This window comes from Trichosurus vulpecula, chromosome 7, assembly GCF_011100635.1.
Source record: "Trichosurus vulpecula isolate mTriVul1 chromosome 7, mTriVul1.pri, whole genome shotgun sequence".
Lineage (NCBI taxonomy): Eukaryota > Metazoa > Chordata > Mammalia > Diprotodontia > Phalangeridae > Trichosurus > Trichosurus vulpecula.
This window is the reverse complement of record NC_050579.1, coordinates 260,345,977-260,363,548: the sequence shown is the minus strand read 5'-3', so window position 1 is coordinate 260,363,548 and position 17,572 is coordinate 260,345,977. Positions and strand designations below refer to the sequence as shown.

The window sequence follows — 17,572 nt, the reverse complement described above, 5'->3', positions numbered from 1 at the left end:
CAATAATTCTTAGATTATCTCTCCTCAATCTATTTTCTAGATTAGTTGTTTTTCCAAAGATATTTTACATTTTCTAATTTTTTCATTTTTTAGATTTGTTTGACTGATTCTGGATGCCTCATAGAGTCATTAGTTTCTACTTGCCCAATTCTAATTTTTAACAAATTATTTTCTTCAGACAGCTTCTGTATCTCTCTTTCCATTTGGCCAATTTTACTTTTCAAGGATTCATTTTCTTCTGTTAGATTCTGTAATTTTTTCTATTACTCTTCTAATTTGGCTTTTAAAATCCTCTTTGAGCTCTTCCAGGAAGGCTTTTTGGGCTTGAGACCAGATCTTATTCCCTTTTGAGGTTTCAGATGTGGGTATATTGTCAATTCTGTCCTCTTCTGAATTCATATTTTGATCTTCTCTGTCCCCATAATATGAACCAATGGCCCTTTATACCTTATTATCTCAAAGGGTCTAAAGCAGGTATGTTTTCAGGAAAACTTTAAGGATGGATATAGCATGATTTCAGGAGTCTTCTGCTGGATGATAATGGAAGTTCTTTAAAGAGAGATATTCCTACAATTAGGAATATCTGTGAAGAAAGTAATATGTTGTTGGAAACTCCATCACATTTAAGTGTAGTCAGTTAGTAGTAAAGTATAAATGACAGGGAAAGAGACTAGGTCTGTGATTTCGGTGGCACAGGGAACCCTCTAACCATGTGTGTGTACTTACAATTAGAGAGTTGCCTAGGACAGAGGTGTCAAACACACAGTTAGCTGCCTGTGTGCAACCTACAACAACCAGGAGAGAGCAAAACCAGATTAAAATGTAACTGAGAAATAGTTAATAAAATAAATAAAAATACAACAGAACGTAGATAACATTAACATGTGATATTCTAAGTCAGCACAATCCTCGCATGTGGTTCGTTGTTGTTCAGTTGTTCCAGACTCTTTGTGACCCCATTTGGTGTTTTCTTGGCAAAGATAATGGAGTGGTTTGCCATTTCCTTCTCCAGTTCATTTTGCAGATGAGGAACCAGAGCAAACAGGGGTAGGTGACTTGCCCAGGGTCACACAGCTAGTAAATGTCAGGTCAGACTTGAATTCAAAGAATAGTCTTCCTGACTCCAAGCCTGGCACTCTACCTGACCAAGAGCAAACCTTTCATTTATTAATTTTTTTTTAACTTTGAATTATATAAAAGTAAGAAGATACAGGATTATTCTGGCATGTTGCCATGATGACATTGAGCCATGTGACACATGGTAGTGCTGCCTTTCATGATTCACGATCGCAGATTTGAAAATGGAAGGAACCTTACTTCCATTAACTTCCTTCCAAACTAGAAGTCATCTAGTCATTCTCTAACAGAGATTTAGATTAAGTAATTTGCTCAGGGTCACACAAGTGGTAGGTAGCAGAACTGGGATTTGAACTTGGAACCTACAGATCCACATTGGTTTCTTTCCATTGTACCATGGTTAAGTTTATGGGCCAACTTTTCTATAAAGGAGCTGCTCTATAGTAGCACCCCAGGGTCCTACTGCACGACAGACTGGCGTGTTCATGTTAGCCCTCATTGACTTTAGAATATCTTATATTTTAACACAGACCCCTCTGGCCCAACAATATATAACCACTTTTATGAGGTTGAATGGCCACTTGCCAGAAACCAGCTAAGGGGCCATTCCACGAATCCAGATGTGATATGAAATGGCTAAGGGACAAGTGCCATACATGTTCAGGTCATCTATATATAGTGACTGATTGTATAATAAATTTTTTTCTGTCTAGATCTGTGACCAGTATAGGGAACTCCTGATGAAGAAACTCCTTCTGACTCTGGCACCTGCTCTGGCACCTTACAGCCTTAGAGGTGGCCCACTGGACAGAGTGCTAGACTTGTAGAAAAGGAGACCTGAATTCAAATTCAGTCTCAGGCAATTACTATTGGAGTGACCCTGGGCAAATCACTTACCCTCTGTTACCTCACTTCCCCCACCCGTAAAGTGGGATTAACGCTAGCTATTATTAGAGAGTTGGTTGTTCAGGGTATTGAGAGGCCTCTCTCAAGGCCTCTCAACTGGTCTAAAGGCCTCTATATTTCAGAGGCAGGACTTGAATCCCAATTTTCTTGATTCTGAAGCTACCACTGATTATCGTTGGTAATAATAATTGTGCTAATGAAAACAACAACAGCAAATTGGTTATTAGAATTATACGTTCCAGAAGCTCAGTGTCTTTTGCAGACTACAAGACAACAAATCCCTTTTACTACAAATATTCTTGGCCAAAATATTGGTCAATCAATATACTATACTGAAACTGGAGTGTTGTCACAGGATGAACTGTTGCCCATCATTACCCAGACTTAACATCAGTCCATCAAATCTTAAGAGCAAACAGTCCCTGTTCTCAAGGAGCAAACATTTTCAAAGATGTTGTCATACCGAAGACTCATATTTCCAAAATGTGTGCAATGAAAAGCCTTCAAAATACAGGGACTTTGCTGAAGAAATAAAGATCCTATAGGAACAGGTTAAAGAACATATCATCTCTGTGATTCTGACTATTACTGGGGTTGTCCCAAGGATTCTTTTGTCGATTCTACAGAGATGAACTTACATGTTAATTCTTTAGTTGCAATTAAAAAAGCAGTGCAATAGTCCACAGAACATTAGATATAAAAGAACACCAGTAGAATACTGACTTTAATGTAATTAAACTTTATTTCCATTTTCAAGCATCCATTTTTTTCCCTGCCACCTCCCCCAACCTACTAAGGGAAAAAGGAAGAGAAATAAAAAGAAAAACAAAACCTTTGTAACAATAAGCATAATCAAGCAAAACAAATTCCCATGTTGGAGCTTAATGATTTTTCCCAGGATTTTTTCTATCTGAATTCCATTGAACACAATGAGAATAATTTTTCTATAACGATGATAATAATAAATTATATTTATATGGATGGATGCTGGACCTGCGATTTCGTTAGTGTAGGGAACTCCCAGATGAAGAATTTTCCCCTACTAATGCAGGCCAGCACCTCCTCTTCAACTTAGAGCCTTAGAAATCTGCCTAGACCCCTAAGAGATTAAATGACCTGATGAGGGACACACAGTCAATGTCTGTCAGGTTAGGAAACAACATTTATACAGGGCAATGTGTTTTACATGAATGACTTAATTTGAATCTTACAACAGCCTTGTGAGGTTGCTACTACAAGTATTATTTTACAGATGAGGAAACAGAAATTCAGAGATATTAAGAGATTTCCCCATGGTGACCCAATCAATAACACAGGCAGGATTTAAATCCAAATCTTTCTGTCTCTAAGTCCATGAAAGAGAAGAGAAGACTCAATGATAATTTGTTGATATTTTAGAATTGCACAGAAATGGAAAGAGAGGAAAGTTCTGTTTTACAAGGGGGGAAGGGGAAGTTGAAGACGCTGATGAGCTCAGTTTTAAGTTAGAAGTGCCTGCAGGACATCCATGTGGCGCTCACAGGATCATATAACAAAGGCTGAAAGGAACCTTAGTTTTCCTCCCTTTCCCCCTACTTGGGTTTTTCTGCATAGAGTTTTAACCCATAGATACAGAATCAACAAGAGGAATAAATCAGTATGTAACAGAATAACTTTCATGAGGCTTTGTCCTCAGACTCTGATCGCCAATAATAGCCTAGAAGTTTTAGGAAAGACACAATTTTGATGTTTAGTCCCACTGACTGCTCCTCCTTTCCCTCCTTCCATCAGGAGGGAGCAAAGGGGTCCAACCCCCTAACTTTTTTGATGAATAAACTAAGACCCAGAGAGGTCAAAGGTATGACTAAAGGTATGAAGTGGCAAAGCCAGGATTCAACCTTAGATTCTCTGATTCCAAATCTGGCATTCTTCCCCCTTTTGTTGTTCAGTGGTTTCAGTCACTTCTGACTCCTTTTGACCCCACTTGGGGTTTCCTTGGCAAAGACACTAGAGTGGTTTGCCCTTTCCTTCTCCAGCTCATTTTACAGATGAGGAAACAGAGGCAAACAAGGCTTGCCAGGGGCACACAGCCAGTAAATGTGTGAGGCCAGATTTGAACTCAGGAAGATGGGTCTTTCTGCCTCCAGGCCTGTTACTTGATCCACCACACCACCTAGGTGCCATTCTTCCCTCTATACCGTAGTATATCTCAGTAGCTAGACATATAGATCTGGGAGTTATCGACGCAGAAGGAATGATTTAATGAAGTTGCAGGAAAGGGTGGGATTGCAAAGGGAGAGAGCATAGAGAGAAGGCAGAGGGCTGAGGATAGAAGGAGGTAGGGGAAGCTCAGAATAGCACCACAGAATGAGGAGTCATCTAGTTTCAATCTCTCATTTTTCAGAGGGTGTGGCTGATGAGAGGGGCCGTGGCTTAGACATGGTCACAGAGCTCATCAGTGGCATAGTCAGGATCAGAATCTGGGTCTAGAACTCCTTCAGAGTTCTTTCTGGTATAGTAATGAGCACCGGATAATGACGATGATACATTCAGGTGATGATTATGGTGAACTATAAACGTTAAGTGACGGGCAGTGTCAGAGACTCCGAGCACAGAGCTGTCTTCTTCCAGGCTGCCTCTAGACTGGCAGTGATTGATAACCCACTAATAATTAAGTGGCCCACAGATGATAATGATGTGAGAATCATGATGGTGATTGCCACAATGACGTATTGAATCCAATTCCCAGTAACTTGTGGAATGAATATGTTCTAGCCAAGTCAGTTGGTTGTAAAACAGAATGCTAGATATGGAGTCCCAGAAGATAATAGGAGGATCTTCATATTATTAATTCCTATTATTAAATAAACAGCTAGGTGGCGCAGTGGATAGAGTGACAGGTCTGGAGACAGGAGGACTCATCTTCCTGAGTTCAAATCCTGGGCAAGTCACTTAACCCTGTTTGCCTCAGTTCCTCATCTGCAAAAGAGCTGGAGAAGGAAATGACAAATCACTCCAGTATCTTTGCCAAGAAGCGTCAGACACTACTGGACGAGAATAACAGTGACATCATGGAATACTGTTGTCCATAAGAAATGATGAAAGGGACAGTTTCAGAAAAGTCTGGGAAGATTTGTGCAAAATAGTGCAGCCGAAATGAGCAGAACCAGGAGAATAATTTCTACAATAACAATATTGTAAAGACAAACCTCTTTGAAAGACATAAAGAACTCCAGTCATTGCAATGAGTAACCTTGTTTTCAGAGGACAAATCTTCCTCGTACTGCTACCCCTCTCCTGACACAAAGGTGATAGACTTAAAACACAGAACAAGACGTGCATTTTTGGACTTGGCCAATGAGGGATTTTTTTTTTTTTTGCTTAACTCTGCATATTTGTTACAAGGAGAGAAGGGGGAGAGAAAACATATTTTCATTCATTGAAAAAAAAAAAGGAAAAAATTAAAGAGATTCCAAGGAAAAATGTGGAAGTTTTGCATCTCTGTCCTTTGGGGGCAGGGTGGTCCTGCTTAAATACTGATTTCCTCTTCTCCACTCCCTCTGCTCCAGGGAGACTGGGTTTGGCTGAAGAAATTTCCAGGTGATCAACATACTGAAATTCGTCCTGCAACCAAGATGGCCTTCTCCAAGGTGAGGAAAGGTTAGGGAAGTAGGAGAGAGATTCAATGTTTCCAAGGCATCAATGAATAAACTAATGAATAAATGAATGCCCTGTACCCTGAAGGACTTCACAATCTAGTAAAATAGTTTAGCTGTCTAATAACACAACATCTTTTGTTGAATTAGCAAAACCCAAGATTAGAAGGTAGGAAAGTGTTCTGCCCTTCACCCTCTGTCCCAAGCCTCCCTTTTCTTGCCCTTCCCCCCACAAACCCAAGAGCATCCTGAGGGTCCTTCTTCCTCCTTCCCCTCTCTTCAGGACTTTCTTTCACAGAAAGCTTTCTCTCTTTGGAAAAGAAATCGGTAGTGAGAGGCTTCCCACACATCTCTCACCGTTTTTCCCTTTCTCTAAGGCAGGAGGTCCTTCGGTAGCCTCATCCTCCCTTCCCCACACCCACCCCAATCAGGAAATCCCCCCTGAAGTCTAATTGTCTTTTTTCTCTCCAACTCCAAAATCTCATAGCTACGGGAGCTCCGCCATGAGAATGTAGCTCTCTATGTGGGGCTTTTCCTGGCTGGGAATATGGAAGGGGCTGGATCAGGAGGGCCAGGAGGGGGCATCCTAGCTGTGGTCTCTGAGTACTGTGCTCGAGGATCCCTCCAAGATCTGCTCACTCAGAGGGATATGAAACTTGACTGGATGTTCAAATCCTCCCTCCTGCTTGATCTCATTAAGGTATGGGAGTGAGAAGGAGAGGTGTCCTGGGAGGAGGCAGAGCAAGGGACCTAAGGAAAACCAGAACAGTGGGGCAGTGGTGATCCCGGAGTTGGGAACTAGGGGCTATGGTATATCCACCCCACTCTCAGTGAACCTCTAACGTTTGCTGCTTCTAAGGGCATACGCTATTTGCACCATCGTGGGGTTGCCCACGGGAGACTCAAGTCCCGGAACTGTGTGGTGGATGGGAGATTCGTGCTCAAGATTACAGATCATGGTCATGGGCGGTTGCTGGAGGCTCAGAGAGTGTCCTTGGAGCCACCCCAAGCTGAGGGTACAGGCCTTTCCCAAACGTCCCCATATTCCTTGTTCCATAACAATTCCCCTTCTCCTTTCCCCCAGGAACCTTTTATTTGCCTCCAACTCTGTTTTTCGTCACTCTTTCTCATGACCTTATCTCTTCCAAGGTATAGTTCATAGTTATCCCACAGAAATGATTTATTGGAAGGAGCCCTGGAATTAGACTCTAAAGGTCTGGGTTTGAATCTCAGTTCTGCTATTTACTGCACTGGACAAGTCAATTTCCCTTTCTGGATCTCAGTTTCCTCATGTGTAAATTAAAGAAATCAAATTGAATAATCTTTAAGTTCCCTACCAGTTCTGAAACTATAATGTGTCCTTGTCACTGAACATCCTTTTGGATACCCCAAGACCACAACCAGAGAGGCCCACTCAATGTGCCCTTACTTTAAAGGACCTTCCCTCAGTCCCCTAGGTCCAGGGTAGGAATTCATCTCCCCCATCTCCAAATCTCCACAGAGCCTAACTGGAAAGTGAGAAGTCCCCAGAGTTTCTAATGATTAGTCCTGGGAGCAACAGTAAAGGTGAGCTTAGTCCCAGAGTAGTTTAGGAAAAGGGGGTACTGTGCTTCCCCTTATCAATCTGCAGAAAGCAAAGGTGAAAACCCTGGCTAGTTGGAAGTCAGGAGATCTGGGTCCTATTCCTAGCTCTGCCACTGACCAATCTCAGGCAAATTAGTTTCCATCTCTGTGCCAATGAGAGCAGTAGTAACTCTGACATTAAAGTCATAGTTGGGAAGGGGAACTAACTAATCTGGCTGAGCAGAGATAGAGTTCAATTCAATTCAGCAAATTGAGTGTCTATCATAGAGTGCAGACATCAGTCAATGCTAGACGTGGGGAGAAACAACGTATATCTTTTGGTCCAGATCTGTGATTTGATTGATATGTGGGGTTGAAAGTCTCAGTGTAGAATCTCCCTCCACTGATGCTGACCTGCAAACTCTTTTGTAATGTAACCTTTCAGAGAATTGCTTGTTAAAGGACTTGATGGTAGGCACATAGTTTGTATTGTAGGACTTGAAGAACCCAGGTCTACTTGGCACTAAGGGCAGCTTCTGGCCATCACACAACACTTTCTCTAGGGAGGAGATAGAATTTAGAGACAATACTTGCCATGATGGAATCTACAGTCGGGAAGTATATGGGATCCATAGACAACTACAATACAATACTAATACAAGCTAAGCATATCCCTCAGGTGCAAAAAAAAAGTCATGTCTGAAGCCTGAGGGTAAAAGGGTCGTTGCCCACTTTGGGGCCATGGAAGGCTTCCTTGAGAAGGAGATAAGACGATAAGTTCGGTTTTTGACATGTTGAGAATAAGGGGCTGGTGTGCCATCTAGGCAAAAATGACCTTAGGGACCACCCAATCTACCCATTTCCCCCTCTACTCCTTTCTTTTTTTTGGATGAGGAAATCTTTGGGAAGGTAAAATGAGACACTTGGAACGGATAATCTTTAAGTTCCCTTTTTCTGACATCTTATTGTCTATGTCTGAGGGAGTGAGAACTCCCCTCCAGGGGAAGAGGCTGTTGCAGAGTTTTGGTGTAAAGAACACTGAAACAACCTTTAGTTTCAACTCAGCAATGAAACATCTATGACTTGGCTTCAGTTTCTAACTCTGGAGAATCAGGACGTTGGACCTGATAATCTCTGAGGTCTCTTCCAGCTCCAACCCTCTGATTCTATGGGAAACAAGTCTCCTAATAGTAATAGAAACCAATCATGGGACCTGGGATGGTTAGTGAGTTGGGGAGAAGTGAGGAGTAATATCATGGGATCCTGGCTTTGGCCCTCAATACTACATATTAAGAGTTTTCCTTTACCTCCCTATCCTGTGACCCCCTTCTCCCTTCCACTAAGACCGCTTGTGGACAGCTCCCGAACTCCTGAGGAACGAGGCTTTGGAACGACAGGGGACTCTGCAGGGAGATGTGTTCAGCCTGGGCATCATCATGCAAGAAGTAGTATGCCGCTGTGAGCCTTATGCCATGTTGGAGCTGACCCCTGAGGGTATCTCCCCCGACCTCCATTTGGGGCTTGTTCTTTGGGGAGGAAGTCAGCAGGAAGACCTTTTCACTTACACAGGGACTCTCCCAGTCCTGGGGTCCAATTGGGCACTCACTTTGACCTTTCTTTACTCCCAGCGATACTAACCTGGGAACTCATCCCCAAAGGCATGGACACTACCCCTAACCCAATAAGCCTTTTCAAATCTTCAGGCCCCACTTTCTCACCCTTTCTGAGACCCTCTTCCTCACATTGGAGCCTACCACACTATTTGGGAACTTTTAGGGGGAGCTGTGCCTCCTTGGATTGCTGGGGTGGGGTAGAGGATCTCCATGGGGCAAAGTTAAAATGTCATCCTCACTTCTGGTTGGGGGCAGGCTATCTTAGAGATACTGGGGGTGTTGGGAATTACCAGCCTCAGCTGGCACACCTAAGCATCTGGGCCTATCCTTGGCTAAACCTCCAAAGCCAAAATGGCACAGTGTCCTTAGGGTCCTCACACACAACATGCACATCTACAAAGAAGTCCCCCCCAGAACCTCTAGCTCCTAGCCTTATAACATCCATTGGTCCTTTGCTACCAGCCTTCCAGCCTCCCTCACTAGGCCCCCAACCTCCTATCTCAATCTCTTTTCAGTGGATCCCAAAAGCTCATTTCCCTTAACACCATACTCCCTTCTCTACCACTCTCCCCAGCCTTTTCTCATGCATACTTTCATTCTTAGATGAGCTGGGATCAGGGTTGATTTTGGACTGGTGCTTAGATTCTGGACACTATGCTCTCTTTCCCCACAGAGATTGTCCAAAAAGTGCAGAGTCCTCCACCAATGTGCCGGCCCTCAGTGTCCATAGACCAGGCCCCTATGGAGTGTATCCAGCTCATGAAGCAGTGCTGGGCAGAGCAGCCAGACCTAAGGCCCACCGTGGACACAACCTTTGATCTGGTCAGGGACTGGGGGGGCCCCAGGAATATATAGGAGCAGAGTAGCCTCTTACCCCATAGCCAAGGATTAGCGTAATCTTACACTCAGCCAATGATTGGGGGGTGAGGGAGACATTAGGGTAGGTGGTGGCGGGGTACCTTTAGCTGGTATGCAGCACACACCTAGTCCCTCAGGGGGAGGCCCAGAGAGTGAGAGCAGAACCAAGACTAGGGGTGGATAGGTTAGGCAAGGTAGGCAGCTGCCTAAGGCACAACACATGGGTGAAACAACAGGGGACACTTTTTAATATCCCTTTTTGTAAGTGCACATATTTTTAATGGCAGAAAATTGTATTCTCTGTGCCCATAGGTACTTATTTTATATTACATGCGTTGTAGTCACAGCTGAAAGCCATCAGCAAACAGTAACACAAATAATGAAGGTGGAGGAGAGCACCATTCTCAAACAAATGCCTTACCCTGGCTAGTCTCAAAGCTGGTAGACATGAGGGATTCTGTCTGTGAGAACGGGAACTGATAGGAGAGAGAAGGAAGGTCCAACTTGACTGGTTAAACTGCTAGGGAAAGGAAGAAGGGAGAAGCATCCTTGTTGGAGTAGAGGCTGCTGCGGTGAGACAAGGAGCTTGAGACTGGGAGAGGATTAGGGCTGCAGCCCTTGCATTGTTGTGAGACAGAGTTCTTAAGAGCCCCTCTTCCCTCCCTTCCACCCTTAAGTTCAAGAACATCAACAAGGGCCGGAAGACAAACATCATCGATTCCATGCTTCGGATGCTGGAACAATATTCCAGCAACCTGGAGGACCTGATTCGAGAACGGACAGAGGAGTTAGAGCTTGAGAAACAGAAGACAGACAAACTGCTCACTCAGATGCTGCCCCCGTGAGTGGCTCTGTGGGGATGCTCTAGTGGGGAGGGAGGATGGACAAGCCTGAGAAGACATGCCAAAGAACATGGCAAGGACAAGGTATGAGAGACGGGTGAGCATGAACTGCAGGCCTGTGGCCTGTTACCAAAGCACCAGGATCAAGTAGACCAGATTCGACCTTGGAACCTCTCTAGAATCCATATAGATAATTCCTCCAACTAGGGGTCTCTCTGAGAACCATCAGCTATACTGTTGGATCCCGATTAATGCAAATAATGAATCCCATGAAGTGGTAGCATGTATTTAAATTTGGGTTATTCAAAGTTATAATTATATAAAATATGGTCATTGGTTCCTGCCCAGTGGAAATGTGCAGTACGAATTCAAATAATGGGAACATGCCACAAGATTCATTAGTGGCACTAATTGGGACCTAGCTGTATAAGCATGGTGAGAGGCAGGGAGCTTTGAATAAATGGAGGATGGCTAATCACAAGCATCCGAGGAAGTGATGGGAACATGGGTAAGTGGGATGAGTTACGGCTCGCTTATCTGAGCATCAGTAATGCTATAGAAAGTGCTCTAGATATGGAAATTAAAAGACCTGAGTTCAAATCCTAGCTCCACCTGCACTTGCTACCTGTGGCATGTTGGGCAAGCCACATCACTTTCTTGGGTCTCACTTTCTTCATCTATAAAATGACGGCGTAAGATCAGATGACCTAAAATCCCTTCTAACTGTGGAAATTACAATGGGATTCTCACCGACCCATCACGTGCCCTCTGCCTTGCCCTGTGTGCTCTTTGCCAGGACAGGGGCCCAGATTTTGAGGACAGGGACCCTATCTACATTCCTCACCTCAAGTCAGTGGTCAAGTCCTTGAGAATGGATCACCCCTTGGGCATGTAGCTCTCTTTGAACCATAGAATATCTTGCACTAGAAGGCAGCTTGGAGATAATTTAGTCCAACTTCTTCCTTTTTCTTATTGTCCTCTCCCGTGGAGATGACTGAGGTCCTAGATGCAGGTACACCCTGCCCTAACCATCCCACACAGAGATAAGTTGTATATAGTTCCCTCTTCCACAGCCAAACTAGACTAGCTGCTGGTCCTTAAACATATCCCACCTCTCTCCTCCTGCTGTTTCCTGTGACTGACCGGTGCTCCCTGAGACCCAGCTCAAATGCCACCTCCTCCCTGAAGCATTCCTTGATCCTCCCAGCTAGGGATGATCTCTGACTCTTCTGAACTCCCACAGCACTCTGTATAACCCCATGTCTCACCCTGCTCTCGTGGTGAGCCCTTTGAGAGCAGGAGCCATTTTCCCCAGCACTCACCATCTGCAGACTCTGTGTAGAAGATGTTGCCTGGTGTTTGCCGAATGGACCCCTCCAGCTCTGTACTCACTGTGCTCTCTCCCCCAGGTCTGTGGCTGAGGCTCTGAAGCTAGGGATCCCGGTGGAGCCTGAGTATTTTGAGGAGGTCACTCTGTACTTCAGTGACATCGTCGGCTTCACTACCATCTCAGCCATGAGCGAGCCCATTGAGGTCGTTGATCTGCTCAATGATCTTTACACGCTTTTTGATGCCATCATTGGCTCCCACGATGTCTACAAGGTCAGTGACACGGAGGGGGAGAGATGGAGTTAGAGAAGAGGATCAGAGGGGTGCCACCTACTCGGGAGAGCCAGTATTCTTTGTGATGCCATAGCAGTTGCAGGGCAGGGGGAAGAGGGGTGAGAGTGAGAACTTTGGCTTAAGCAGGGGAGTGGGACCAATATTGACTATTTGGGCCTGGAAGGATCTATGGAAAGGGAAGAAGCCAGAATAGGATGGAAGATTCTATGGCAATCAGCCACTAGGCAGGGAGTTGGGGATAGCTCATTGTTGGATGTCTTGGTCCCCAAAGGTGGAGACAATTGGTGATGCCTACATGGTAGCTTCAGGGTTACCCAAACGGAATGGGCAGAGGCATGCAGCAGAGATTGCCAACATGTCACTGGATATCCTCAGCTCTGTGGGCTCCTTCCGCATGCGCCATATGCCCGAGGTTCCTGTACGCATTCGCATAGGCCTGCATTCTGGTAATCACTCCACTTACCAAGAACTCCCACCCATTGCCGATGAGCTCTTTTCCTCTCCAGGGCTTCTCAAACTGCCCTGTTGGACTCCACACCAGGGATAAGCTTTCTACCCTAGGCTCTCCCCAAACCCCTTCAAATGCACTGGCTCTGTTTTCCAACAACACATCCTCTGTTCTCTCTCTGCTCCATGTCTCTGTGGGTCTCTACGACCCTGTGCCACCCTGTGTCTATAATCAGGCCCATGTGTGGCTGGAGTGGTGGGCCTCACCATGCCTCGTTACTGCCTCTTTGGAGATACTGTCAATACGGCCTCTCGGATGGAGTCCACAGGGCTACGTGAGCTGGGGCCAGGGTGGAGGTTTGGATGTGTTGGGGGTGGGAAGAAAAATAAGGAGGGTTTGCTGTAGGCGGGGCAGGGGTAGAATTAGAAGTGTCAAAAAACTAGCTTTGGGGGAGGCAGGCAATGATGGGGTGCCTGGGAGGAGTTTGGGGTTAGAGATTTTGGAGTGTATTCTGAATCATCGATCCGCTTTCCCCTCAGCCTACCGAATCCATGTGAACCTGAGCACGGTGAAGATTCTGCAGGGTTTGAATGAGGGCTTCCAGGTAGAAGTCAGAGGCAGAACAGAACTCAAGGTAATGCCTTCTAGAAAGCAAGTAGTGGCATAGTGGAGAGCGTTGGACTTGGTCAGGAAGCTCCGAGTTCAAATCTTGCCTCATCATCATCGCTAACGTTTACATAGCATTTACTATGTACCAGGCATTGTGCACTAGTCGTGTGACCTTGGACAAACTACTTATCCTCTATCCGCTTGCTTCCTCTAGTATAAAATGGGGGTGACAGCACCCACTTTCCAGGCTGCAAGGATTAAATTAGATAATATTTGTAAAGTGCTTAGCACATTGCCTGGTATGTAACAGGTGCTTAATAAACGCTTTTTCCCTTCTCCTACTATAGAATCACCCCCGTAATAGGCCTGTCTCCTTGGAAAACCTTTGGCCTCACTGCTACATATTCCCTAGTGTTCGTGTTCTCCTCTCTCTCTCCCCAGAAAAGCAAACAATATTCTTTTATTTTTTAAAACTCTGGTGAAAGAATAAGCCTCCAAATGAAAACCATTTTTTAAAAAAAAATGTAAGTTAACCTGCCTCCAGATTAGTCATACTATGCAGACTGTGTCCTAACTTTTAAAGATGCCTAAATATTTCATGGAGTATTTGCAAATATATCAGACAGTATAGTTTCCATTGCAATCTTTCTAACTTTTTCCCTAGTACACTCAGTAAATATCCATCTTTCTTCCTATCCCTTGGCTGGAACAGGTTCATTCCCCAGGATGCCAGGCCACTCTTGCTCTCCCTCCCCTCTCCCCCAACACCTCTCGCACCAAAGACCAGGGGTGGGGAACCTGAGGCCTTAAGGCCACATGTGGACCTCTAGGTCCTCAAGTGTGGCCCTTTGACCGAATCCAAATCCCTTAGGGATCTGTGAAGTTTGGAGTTGGTTAAAGGGCCGCATTTGAGGACCTAGAGGGCCACATGTGGCCTCGAGACTGCAGGTTCCCCACCCCAGCCCTAGACTAATAATGTAAAGTCATCTCCAGTCTTTGTTCCAAGAAGATACCCCCATTGGTCCCTGGGTTAGCCTTGCCCCCTGGTCTCAGACTCCTCCTTAGCTATGACTCTCCAGTGCTTTTCCTACTGACTTTGAACTTCCTCCACACATTCAGCCTCTTTTCACTGTTGTCCTAATCCCAGACCTGGGATTGCCTTCCCACATTTCTCCCCACAGGGAAAAGGCGTAGAGAATACCTACTGGCTCGTGGGGAGAAAAGGGTTTAACAAACCTATTCCTACCCCTCCTGACCTGCAGCCAGGGTGAGTGGGCTTGGACCCCGGGAAGGGTGGTGGGGTTGGGACCCACAGAGATGTCAGGATCGGAAGTGCAAAAGCTAGAGGGAGGATTTGATAGTCTCCTATCACTGTTACCATCCTCTCCAATTTCTCTACATCTCTCGTAGAGGTCCCTGAGCATAAGTGTTGGAAAATAAAGGAACTAGACCATCTTTCAGGGCCCCTTTCTGCTTTAAATCCTGTGATCCTATGGACCGAGGCTGCTGCCTTTGTTCTCCCTGTTCCCTCTGCTCCACCCCATTTCTGCCTCCCTATAGCTTTTGACACCTGTGTTTCTCCTCTACCCCAACCACTGGGCTGGGAGTCAGGAGATCTGGGTTTGAATCTAAGTTGTGACCTTGGACCAACCGTTTTTCTCTCTCTCAATTTCACCATCTGTAAAATGGAGATGATAATTTGTCATGAGAAGCAAAAGAGATAGTAGATGTGAAGATGTTTAGAAAGCATAAAGTAAAAAATAAAAAATCAGTTTTAAAGTATAATTTCATAGTATTTTCATGTATTTATAGTAATTTAATTATTATATATAATTAATTCAATTTAATGTAATAAGAATTTTAAAAGTATAAAGTCCTCTATGGATGTAAGGTATTATTACTGTCATGGTTGTTGTTTTAATTCCCTAGGGCCAGCAGCCATGGCATTAGTTTGCAAGAGATCCCTGAAGAGAGAAGGAGGAAGCTGGAGAAGGCGCGCCCAGGGCAATTACTGGGAAAATGAGGCTGTGACCCCAAGAACAGGTGACCCCCGCTTCCTAAACCCCACGATTCTCCCTCCATGATATCCCCTGCTCTGAGTCCTCTCCACAAATGCCTCCTTTGTGGACCCCTGGAATCCATTTCATGACTGCTCCTCTATGACACCACTTGATGGCCTTTCCCATTACTTTATTTTTTTAATTTTATTTTTAATTTATGGAATAAAACAAGCATTTCCATAACATAGTACGATAAAAAAGATGATTGCACATGAAGCTGCAACTCTATGCGCAATTTGTATTCCTTTCAAATATACAACAAAAAATTATGTAAATTTCTTTTTTTCTCTGCCCCCATCTTACTAGACACAAATAGGTATATATATACATATGTATATATATATATATGCACACACATATACATATATATGTAAAATTATTCTTATACATACTTCTACTTATCAGTTCTTTCTCTAGATGCAGATAGCATCTTTCTTCATATGTCCTTTATAGTTAATTTGGGTATTTATAATAGTCAAAATGACTAATTCGCTCAGTTGTTGGTTTTTTTTAGTTTATTTATTTTTAGTTTTCAACATTCACTTCCATAAGTTTTAAATTTTCTCTCCCTCCCTCTCCCGCCCCTCCCCAAGAGAGCCTACAATCTGATATAGGCTCCATATATACATTTCTATTAAATATATTTTCACATTAGTCATGTTGTATAGAGGAACTATAGTGAATGGGAGAAACCATGAGAAAGAAAAGCAACAAACAAGCAAACAAAAAGAAAATCGTCTGCTTTGCTCTGCATTCAGACTCCATAGTTCTTTCTCTGGATGTGGTTGGCATTTTCCATCATGAGTCCTTTGGAATTGTCTTCCATCATTGCATCGCTGAGAAGGCTAAGTCTATCCAGATCAGTCCTTGCACGCTGTGGCTGTTGCTGTGTACGATGTTCTCCTGGTTCTGCTCACTTCACTCAGCATCAGTTCATATAAGTCTCAAAGTTGTTCTTAAAACAACATTGCTGTTCCTGTGCACAATGTTCTCTTGGTTCTGCTCATTTCACTCTTCATTATTCTGTGCAAGCTTTTAAAAATAATATTCAGATAACATTCAAAGTTATAATTGCTATGTTTGAAATTCCCTCCATCTTATTTTTACTATTTTCCTTCTCAGGCTCTCTTTTCACCCTAACCCCCTTCTCTTCACTTCTTATCCACTTATTCCTTATTTTACCCTCCCCTCTAAAAGTCCCTTCCTTTTCTTTTCGCCTCATCCACCTAATTTTAATCAATGCGCCCTTCTAAAAGTCCCTCCCCCACCCCATCCCCCAGTTTTCTCACCTCTGTACATGTTCAGAAGACTTCTAACACCTCTTCTTTGTTTCCTCTTCAAACCAGATGAGAGCAAGTTTCCAATGTTAGCAGCCCTCCCCCCACCCCCACCTGTTTCCTCAGTTCTTCCTTTCACACCTAGTTTACTTTCTAATGTCTTTCTCTCTCCGCCCCCTCTCTCTCCCTCAGGAGGAATATGGTTTGTACTGCTCCTGGATGACACATTCTCGTGGTTCCCTGGAGTCATTGAAGAGGCATGCCTTATGCCAGAACCAAAAGATTCTCAGACTGTAGAATACCTGACTACAAGTTTGTTTTGTGACTTTTGACAAGTAATTTTCCTTCTCTATAAAATAAGAAAGTCAGACTGGACAATTTTTAAGGTCCCCTTTGTACTCTGACCCTCTGACTCTCTGTGGTTCTGTGATCTTGATCCTGAGACATTAGAACATTGGTCCATGTTGGATTTCTGGAACTCTAGAACCTTCTACTCTGAAGGTTCCTCCAACTGCAGACATTTCTAGGGCTTCAGATCAACTAGCCACCAAGGGCCTCAGAGCCTATTCAAACTGAGGATATTTTGAGCTTCCAGCTTCAAACAGTTCTGGGACATGGGAGGTCCCAGGGATTCAAGAGGCTTTTGGGACACCAGAACCCACAGCCCCAAATGATTTGAGGACTTTGGAACTTTAAGCATCAGAAGATCCCAGAGATTTGGAAGGGTAGCATGGATGGACCTCCAAGAGAGTGCCAGTCCATGGAATGGACTTCAGATATTCCCTGCCTGGTTGCAATCCAATTGACCACGTTAAGACCATATCCCTGTTTGAGGAAAGCTATTTTCTGGCCATTCAGGACCAAGGCCTGGTGCCACGGATTGGGGAAAATAAACTGTCTTCTGCTAGACTATGCAGCCAGAAAAACTGATGACTCAGCGGCTACTGAACTGGAACTGAGTGGGGCGGCCTCCCTCATTCATGCAATCATGCCTTGCAGCCACGTCAATGATTGTGGTGATTGTGATGATGAGTGATCTAAGAACACAAGTCATAATATAC

The 17,572-nt window shown here is 44.3% G+C and overlaps 1 protein-coding gene across 1 annotated transcript in view; it reads left to right on the top strand.

The window, feature by feature from the left end:
- GUCY2D (guanylate cyclase 2D, retinal) overlaps positions 1-15,197 on the top strand; it is a 32,823-nt gene extending 17,626 nt beyond the window's left edge. The window contains exons 7-18 of the mRNA XM_036768712.1: positions 5,532-5,612; positions 6,106-6,318; positions 6,478-6,634; positions 8,526-8,675; positions 9,468-9,616; positions 10,330-10,493; positions 11,904-12,096; positions 12,389-12,563; positions 12,801-12,899; positions 13,105-13,199; positions 14,356-14,441; positions 15,104-15,197. Coding sequence (XP_036624607.1) covers positions 5,532-5,612; positions 6,106-6,318; positions 6,478-6,634; positions 8,526-8,675; positions 9,468-9,616; positions 10,330-10,493; positions 11,904-12,096; positions 12,389-12,563; positions 12,801-12,899; positions 13,105-13,199; positions 14,356-14,441; positions 15,104-15,197 — 1,656 coding nt within the window. The remainder of the gene's footprint in view (positions 1-5,531; positions 5,613-6,105; positions 6,319-6,477; positions 6,635-8,525; positions 8,676-9,467; positions 9,617-10,329; positions 10,494-11,903; positions 12,097-12,388; positions 12,564-12,800; positions 12,900-13,104; positions 13,200-14,355; positions 14,442-15,103) is intronic.
- Positions 15,198-17,572: the final 2,375 nt, after the last annotated feature.